A 9,638-nucleotide genomic window follows, 5' to 3' on the forward strand; every position below is an offset into this window, starting at 1 on the left:
ATTTTTTTAAAACACACTTACTGATTTGTAAAAGCTTTTATTCTATTAGCAAAAACAATGAAATCCATCAAGAGCGGAGTGATCCTGTTTATCTGCATTGCACAATCCATGTTTGACCAGACCTAAGGTTATATACATGCCAAATAAAACACTTTACATTGTTCTTACCTTAAGCAGATAGGAAGTATCTGTGTAAAATAATCCAGATTTTAAGAAATTTAAAAGTTGTTTTAAATTTTAGATTTGATGACTCATTTTCATTTACTGTGGGAATGTTTGATATATGATTATATATAGAGGCCTCAAAGTGAACTTAGAGGTGTGCAGACATGACATGGTGTGATAAAACATGCTTCAGTACTGAGTACAGAAGCTTTACCCACAGAAATTAGAAATGCATTAAAATATTCGTTGAGTATTTAGGTTTTCAGAAAGATTCTGACGGATATTATTCAGTGTACAAGATGGAGCAGAGAAGTGAATAAAACTAGCCCTCTAAGGTTCTACGCACTAAATTACTAAAACATGAAAACAAAAAATGTAAACATATTTTTACATTAGATGCAGTCATTTTTAAAGCCTAGAGTGGAATAAAATAAAATAATTCAATTTGTTTCTTTTGTTCTTTTTGTCAAAATTGTATGAATAAAATACAAATCAAAGCTGAGTATAAAGCATAGCATTTTTTTTATTTAAAATATATTTTTGATTCCATACTATTCAGCTGTGGCTTACATTACATTGTGCTCCCACAATTTGTCTATGTGTTTCTGTACAATTCACCACAGGCTTCCTTCTAAGGGCTTATTTTTCAACCTGTCCTTCCCCCTGGATTCAAGGCTTTTACTGGTTCAATATTTTATACTTCAAACCTTATTTCTACCCCTGGCTCCGCTGCTGTGTAACCAAGATCCTCCAAAATGTCTGTTCTAGTTTTCCTGCTGTCTACATTTACACATAAGGCACTGTTTAAATGAGGCAAATTATTAAATGATTAAGGAGCAGAAAGTTAAACTTAAGAGATTCACATTTCAAGCAACTGAAACAACACAACTCTTTCCCTGTGTTTCGATGAGCCTACTGTCATTCTCACATTCATTATTTCAGGAATTACATTATCTCTTTGATGGCACGCTGCTTCCACTTGATTTTGTCTCTCAAAGGATCGGTGAGTCTGAACGTGAGAAGAGGCAGTGTAATGCCACGGCGCTTTGCCTCATTTACCATCTGATAAATTCATCAGGCCCTGAATGTGTACAGCTGCAGAAGTTCACTGAGTGGCTGCTGCACATTCATTAGTGAGTGAATCTGCAGCTGCATCTCACACACATGCACACACACCTCACCGCTGCTCCTATGAAGCTGCATGCATGCTCTGCATCAACACCTTTCCCGGAAAATAATTAGTAGTGAAGTATATGCTCACTGAGCTAACTTGAAGCATAAAAGTTTAAATAAATGTGTGTGTGTGTGCGTGTAGTGAGGGGGGTGGGTGTTGCCACCCCAGAAACCGATTCCATCTCATAAAAAATAGATGGCTGGTGAAGCGGTCTCCTGTGAGGAGATCACTGGAAGCGAGGCAGTATTCCTCCCACAGACTCACACTGAAGACTGTCATATCAGCCACTAATGAAAGCCTTTTTCCCTCCGAATCAGGCCTCATGTGGGCTGACAACTGTGCCTTCCCTGGCCTTATTAAGGAAGGAGATTAAGAATTTTGCCACTAAATGTGCAATAAATGTTACAAATCTATAAATATGTTAAAATCACATATACCCAGAATTACAGATCACTTAAGTTGTTCCACATTTTGTTCAATCAATGTTTTTTTAGAATCAGAACATTTTACAAAAAACTGTCCACAAGTGAAAGACGGGGCTCTAAATGCATACCGGCATTATTAATTAAGGGATTTCAGCTCCCTATCCCAGCTCTGCTCTAACAGCAGACACTCTGAGTGACAATCTGTGGGTTAACAGGCAGCCAGAGATGTGGCAGTGAGGAGGCTCTGACCCCGACAGGCATCTCATCTATTCCTGACCGCACACAGACAGACCAGACACCAAATTCCCCAGCACCAAATCCAGCGAATCTATGCTATTTCCCTGATTTCACAATAGATATAAGAATGAAATTGGCTTTCTCACAACAGAGAATGCAACCTCATGGATCTCTGTAACAGTTTAGTGAGAGTAGGAATTAATTTTTGAAAGTCTTAATGGGTTTCAAATCATTTAGCATTGTTATTACTGAGAGAAGATTGTGTCATTTATCAGCGCCGGCCATGGGGGCAAGGAAAATGATATTTTGGTATTAGTCAAACAGAATAGTAATACTCAACATTTCTAGTTATTTCTGACAAATATTTACTTTTAGAAGAAAACATTTTGTAGCTTCTACAATAAGATGGCACGTTTAATTGTAAAAAAAAAAAAAGTTTGAACTTCACAATTTTAACATTGACTTAACAATACCCTGCAAATTATTTATACCACCTAAATTTCTATAGTTTTTTGTTACACTATAGCCACAAAAATATGGATTTAGATCAATGGATTTTCTTGGCAGTTTATATGACAGACCAACAATAAGTAGTATGTAATTGTTAAATTGAGGTAAAATTAAATACTTTTGAAAAATATAAATAAATGCCACTGAAAAGGGTGGTATGCAGGTGTATTCAGCCTACTGAGAAGGTGGTTCTATAATACTTTGTATTAACTTCTTTGTGTTTTTCTTTCAAATCCCAGTAAGTCGTTAGTTGTAACATTACAAAATGGGAGAAGGTTTAGGGAAGTTTTAGAAGGAAGTACATAGGTGACATCAGAATAAGGAGCAATCTCAGAATAATCTTCACTTTGTAGATCAAATAAAGCGAAGTCGAAGAGACATGATGAGTCTGTCCCAAACACAAAGTGAAAGCAGTGAGTGAAGAGGCTTTACAAGGCCATAGCTGTCAGAAATGGTTTCGTTTAATTAAAAAAAAAATCCAAACACAATCCAAATAAAAAAAGCTAATAAAGAGAGCACAGAGCCCAAAATATTGCAAAGGTGAGAGTTAATTAAGCTACTTAAACTGACACTGCATCAAACTGCACTAAAAGCTGCATCTAAAGAAGTGCTGATAAATGCACACATATCTCACAGTTAAATATACTGTAGTTTAAACATGAGTTCTGTTTTATAATAATGACAAAAATAAAATAACTCCTTGTTTTGAATGATCCAAATAAAAGCTCCAGAGGAAGAAAATGCCACTGTGACTAAAAACCCCAAAACATTTGGAAAAATCAACCACCTTATTTCTTTTGACTTTTGTCAATTGATTAAATCCTTAAAAGACAAATGGGATCAACTCCCCTTTTTCCTCTTGAGAATTGGTGGCGTTTATTCTACAGCTGACAGAGAAAGAAGAAAGGAAGTCTTCTTCAGAAAGGGTTTTTGTAATGTTCCTGTTCTCCCCTATTTTCTCTGAATATCGGTGACTCCCTTCACTGTACCATGACATCTTGCTATTTTAGCATTGGGCATTTTTTTCTATTGCTTTCCTGACTGGTAACTTTGGACAGTGAGATCAATATGACCTTATGTACACTCTCTGGAATCTATGGTTTTAGCCAAAGGAAGCAAATTTGCAAATGTTAGAGACATCCAAATAGTACTAGTAAAGTTTGGTTTTTTAGGTGCTGATATACTCCTGCTAAAGAAGACTGAATGCAGAAAATGAATCAGAAGGTGCTTCAGCAAAGTATTTATTAGGGGTGCTCATATTTATGCAACAAGGTTTTCAATCTTTTTATTTTACACCCAGCTCTTTTTTCCAGTTGGGTTGTTCAAAATAAATATCACATTATATCTGGAAAAATGTTTTAAAATAATTTTACAAAGTCCAACGTTTCACATCCCAACACCTCGGTAGAACCAGTGAATACATTAAATGGTCCAGGCCCGGAATCACACCTAGTACAGCTGTACCGAAGGCTCACTGCCATTGAATATCCTGCAGCCACTCAAACCGCTGAGCCCGCGGCGCTCCACTGCCTGGGTACTTTAATCTATCTCCAAACATGATTTTTAAGCTCATCAGCAAACAGTTCATCAAATGGGATTAACAAAATCAGCAGCCACTATTTGAACATAAAATCAAAATTAAAACTCAGAAATAAGCCTTCCATTAATAGCTGCTCCTACTTCCTGCTGGCAGCATAAAAAGCAGCCTGGGCTATGAAGAGCAAATCAACATCATGCGAGCTTAGTCTATCTCATTTAACACACTAATCAATGCTCACACAATACTGCGACAAATCCCAACCGTGACAGAATTTCTCTGATGATGTAAGATATCACCCTCTGAGCGTCCATATGAGGATGTCTGTGGGCAGACCTTCTCAGAATCACAACAAAACCCTATTTTAAAAGAAATTCCACAAAAGGGCAATTTAAGAATGCGTAATTAAAGAGGCAGCTCTGATCCATTAACTGTGGGCCTACAGGAGGATCTTGTTCCAAGGGGACATTGAGTGCAGATGTTTTTGGCTACAGGGTGGGGCCTACGTGAAGTCCTGGACTATTTATGATTTTGGAACTGGTTCTGAGCCATGTTTGGAGAGTAACAGGGTCATCTAACACATGCAGGGATTCATGTCAGAATACCTGCAGTAGTTTTAGTCTTGTGACTGATACAGAGAAAGGTGGGGGAAAATTCCAGTTCCCCATCGTGTAGGTCTCAGTAATATACAGTCTAAAACAACAGCAGCAGGGTCATTAAAGGCCTCAGACGCAGCTGTGCACAACTCAGTATGTTTGAAAGAAAAGCACTCTCACCCCCTGCAGTACATAATCACTTCTTCTTATTGTTGAGACTGCTGGAGGGCACCTCACGGTTTGCTGTTGTCGAGATACATTTCAAGTGTGGCTAATGAAGCTGGATTGTATGGTCATAATGCAATAATTGAAAGAAAATCGTTACTTTGATATAATTGTAAGTAATTCTTTTAATGTGATTGGAAAACCCACACCAATACAGAATCAATTAACTCCTGCTGCAGAATGACCCATCAAGTGCTAGAATCCAATGACACTCCTGTCACATCTCATTAAAAAGTCAAAGGACTTTCCTCAGAGAGGAAATGGCTGCCATTGTCTGTGCCTCCTGACAGAGCAGCTGTGACACCGCTCCACTAGCCTCCTTCTTTCTCCCATTGGTAAATATGAGAGCAGCACTTTGACCTCCAAGAGCATCTGAGTGTTTCATCACAGCACTGTATGTCAGGCCTGATCACTGCAAACATTTGAGAAGCACATGACTGTCATGGATGAAGAATGTAGCTGTCAGTTCAGCTCTCTTCCTCACCTGAACATGACCAGCTTAAACACTGATGTCACACCCAGCCTATAGCTCAGGGAGGCAAACAGATCAAATGGTGGCAGGCGTCTGGTGGATTTACTGCTGGGAGCCCCTTTTAGCTTTTAACGTGAAAAGAAAGGGAAACTCAATTATGATATTTAAATAAAGGCAGACGCCCATTGTACCAGTTATGATATAAAACAAATCAGAGAAAAGCTGACTAAACCAGACAGTGATTTAAATGTTTCATGTTATTTTTTGTTGTTAAAAGCCTTTAAAACGTTTTTTGAAATTATCTCTTGTATCAGGCTTTATAGAATTAATCTATTTTAATGCATTCACAATTTCAGCTCTGTCCTATTTTTACTTTAGATAATACAGTAAAACTTTTAATGAGGTATTTTATATTGTTACCTAATTTAATCCATTTGAGTTGTTTGAATCAGGGCAGAGACATTCAGGGACCGGGTATCCAATGACAGCAGGTACTTTGGATAGTTCTAAGTCAGATTTACAACTTATTTGTAACTTTAGCCTTGAAAAGCCAAAGCAACAACCCAACTCTACAACACAACACTGCAGTTTCACAACTAATCCACTGATTATGGAGAAAAGATAGGTTGGCAACAGGAATTTATTCATGGCATTTACAAAACAAGTCTAAACATGAAACAAAAAAAGAATAGCTGCAATTATCTCTGCTTTTGCCAAAATGATACACTAATTAGTACATTTATAATAATATCTGTGACATTTATTGTATTATTATTTAGAATTTGACACAAAATAAAGATTCTATGCAACTTGACCGACATGCTGCTTATTGCTTCCAAACTGTAGGTTTTTAATCAGAGTTGCCTCAATAAGAGTGAAATGTTGCATCCCTGCAGCATAATGCTGCCACCATCCTGTTTATTAAATTTCCACATCATGGCTGTCTGTGCTTTTAGTAAGCAGAAAAATGTGAAAAACAGCTGGAGACATCTTTCATGTATGCAAAAGAAAAGTGTAGGATCCTTCTTTAAGCCATCTGATTAGCATTGTGCAGCAGCAACATCTGGGGAAGGGACACCCAGCCCCATCCAGCTGCAGAAAACTCTGGTCACTCAAGCCTTCTCTCTAACATTAGGAAATACTTTAAACCAAAGAAATGGTATAAAGGAAACTTTTAAAGGTTTATAAAATCTGATATATCTGATACCAGTAGCTGCTCCCTCCTTAATCAATGGGCTGGGAAGTTCAAGGTTAGCCAACAAAAAAATGATAGTTTGCAGTTTTCAACTGCAAACTATCATTTTATTAATATTTGGATAGTCGTGTGTCATGGTTTTCACCATGTTGCACTACCCTACATAAAACAACTGCCTAGTTCAAGATAGCCATCCCATAATAAAGCATGAGTATTGTTAATGACTATTAGGGTCCCCCAACTCCCTTTTCCTACCTCAATGCATACTGATAATCAGTCATGAGCCCTATACTGCTTCCAGCCCATGTCTACAGCTACTACTCAAACTGATCTACAGTGTACATCAATAAATTAGCTGGTGGAGAATGTTATACTATTCTGCTCACTTTTGAACAAATGACTTTTATTAAGTAAGAACTCATTACTGGGAATAATTACTTGATTACTGAACATGGAACTAGTGTTCCAGGGCAGCCCCCAGCATTACTCTGGAACAAAGCTCAACAATACAGCAAAAGTACCGATGGTATAAAGGTTCTTACTTAAGGCTGGGAGGAAAATCAAATCACACTTAGTCATTAAAATATGTTTTCAAAGCATTAAGAACTATTTTATGTTGTAGCTCAGAAAATCCTAAATGTTTGGTTTTATGTACACCTTGTGCATTCTAAGCTAAGAACCAGGGTTCAGGGGCCAGGAGTAATAAGTCATACAAAAAAAGTGAATCTGATGACAAAATCTGAGAATATTTCAGACAGCAGACATAAAATAATTTGAACTGAATAACTCAGAGCAGGACTAAAAATGTGTTGTTTATTACACAATTTTTCCACCTTTTTCCATCTTTAACCAGGACTTGTGGTCCTTCTGCTTTGTGCAGTGACCTTGGTTAGGGACAAAGTATGTACTCTTGATCTGAACCCAGAATCTTTGAACATTGGGATCTTGTCATAATCGATGCCTTAATAATAAATGATCCTCATTTCTAATGTTTAACAGAACTGTTTCCTGTGGTTTCCACCCAACCATCTCTCTGGACTGGACATCCAAAGGTGTATATTTGAATTAGTGTATGACATAGCTGTGGCAAACAGAATGTCTCATTTTACATTTTAGCAGACACTCATTCTTATTACTGCCACATTGAAACCTCTTGCTGAAGCACACAACCCAACATTTTTATTATGTGTTCAATGTATAATCTCTTTAATATTTTATAAACAATATCAGGTCTGTCTGGACAAATTTCTGAGATTTTTTCAACAAGCTGTAGTTGATGCTGCATTTTACTACTTTGAGAAGAGGTCTTAGATGGGCACTCAGTTTAGAACTGAAGAACTATATCTGTCCAAATACAGTTTCCCAGTTCCATCCTTCCAGTGAAACCAACAAAGCTCCCTGCCAGTTTATGAGATGTTCATAAAATAAAGGCAAAACTGAAAAACCTATTTTTAACCTTTTGAAAGATGACTACTTTGTGTGAAATGAAGGTTCTAACAATTTTAATTCCTAATTTGAATTTTCTTCTTTAACTATAGGAACAACTCAATAAAAGTGACTAATTAAAAAACAGGCCTGCTAATCAACAAGCACTCATCACATAAATACTGATTTTCATTTTCAGCAGTAATTCCAAATCTAACCTTAAACAACAGAATCAAACCAATTCCAACGTGTCCAGCTAACCGGAGCCGGAAGCTTAGTAAACCATATTTATCGTATGTTTTAAAACGTCACTTTTGTTGACATTGGTTAAATCAGTGTTCTGAACAGCCCAGACTGGCCCAAATACCGCAGTTAACAGAGGGGACAACATGTTGGAGTGAATGTTCAGTGAGAGGCTGCAGGTTGTCTGGTGAAGATGCTCTCCTGCAGGAGCCGAACCCCAGCAGAACATCCAGCTGTGGCCACTCAGCACTTTGATCAGCTCAGAGACCACATGAAGCAACGGAACAGAAACGAACCTGTTTGCTTGACCTTCATTCTCTCGATCCGATTCATCAACTTTTTCACATGTACAAGAAAAACTAGCCCGACTGTGAGAGAAGACAACCAACAACATCAGCCACCGTCACGGCACCCCTCCAGCCGGGCAGCATCAGCAGCTCCAGCCGGGCAGCATCAGCAGCTCCAGCCGGGCAGCAGCAGCGCGCTGACAGGTGCCATACTCACAGTGAGACGCGGCTGATGCTCCGCCGAGGACACTCCCAGTGCAAAGAAGAACCGCAGGAAACAGAAAATCCATCTTCTCGGCTGTGCGACGCTGTTATCTATCGATAGTCTACACAGATGGAAACTGCACACAAGGTCCAGCTTGCTCCTCCAGCTCGGAGGGATGGCAGGAGTCTGGAGTGGAGAAGCAGACCTCTCCCGCGATGGCACGCCCTCCCTCCTCCCTGTGAGGTACAGCCCACCTCTTCTCCATCTACACCCCCTCCCTGGCTTCTTCTGTGTGTCTGTTTCAGGCTTTATTGGCAGAACAAGTGAATCATTGCTGTAAAAGCAGAACAATAGCAAAGATCCACAAAGAACAGCAACGGTGCCTGCTGTGGCTGTGCATTAATAAAACCTATCAGACGATAACAAACTGGGAAGAGCAGTCTGGGCATGAATTCATTCATCCTGACAAGCGGTCAGTTTTTTTTCTTTTTTTCTTCAGGCTTTATTTAAAGAATAAACATATTCCTACTATTTGTGGCTCAGGTTTGACATTTGAATTTTGTAAGATATGATGCTGTAGTTGTAGTAAACTACATCCTCATTGATCATAAAGCAGCTCTCAGCACACACGTGTTAAAATTTTAAAATTAAACTTTTGAAACTTTCAAACAATTAATAGTTATGTATACTTTATGCACCACACAAATTAATTACAGGAAATAAACATAAAAAGCTCAGTAAATTTAAGTGTGCACACCAATAAAATGAAACACCATTTGACTCAGTTTCAGATTCACACCTTCCATCAAAAATAATGAATCTGATTCATTACAAATAAACTTTAACTGGCATCAGTTTCCTCAAATCCTGCTCATTTAGTTCCCTTACAAATGGTCAAAATAATGAGACTGTACAAATGTATCAGTTAGGAGATCAATTCCC

The 9,638-nt window shown here is 38.2% G+C and overlaps 1 protein-coding gene across 1 annotated transcript in view; it reads right to left on the minus strand.

Moving 5' to 3' along the window:
• cntnap5a (contactin associated protein family member 5a) overlaps nt 1-9,219 on the minus strand; it is a 299,922-nt gene extending 290,703 nt beyond the window's left edge. The window contains exon 1 of the mRNA XM_047371007.1: nt 8,709-9,219. Within this exon, the coding sequence (XP_047226963.1) occupies nt 8,709-8,781 (73 nt within the window). The 5' untranslated portion in view covers nt 8,782-9,219. The remainder of the gene's footprint in view (nt 1-8,708) is intronic.
• Between the last annotated feature and the right edge of the window lie 419 nt (nt 9,220-9,638).

Source organism: Girardinichthys multiradiatus, chromosome 7, assembly GCF_021462225.1.
Source record: "Girardinichthys multiradiatus isolate DD_20200921_A chromosome 7, DD_fGirMul_XY1, whole genome shotgun sequence".
NCBI lineage: Eukaryota > Metazoa > Chordata > Actinopteri > Cyprinodontiformes > Goodeidae > Girardinichthys > Girardinichthys multiradiatus.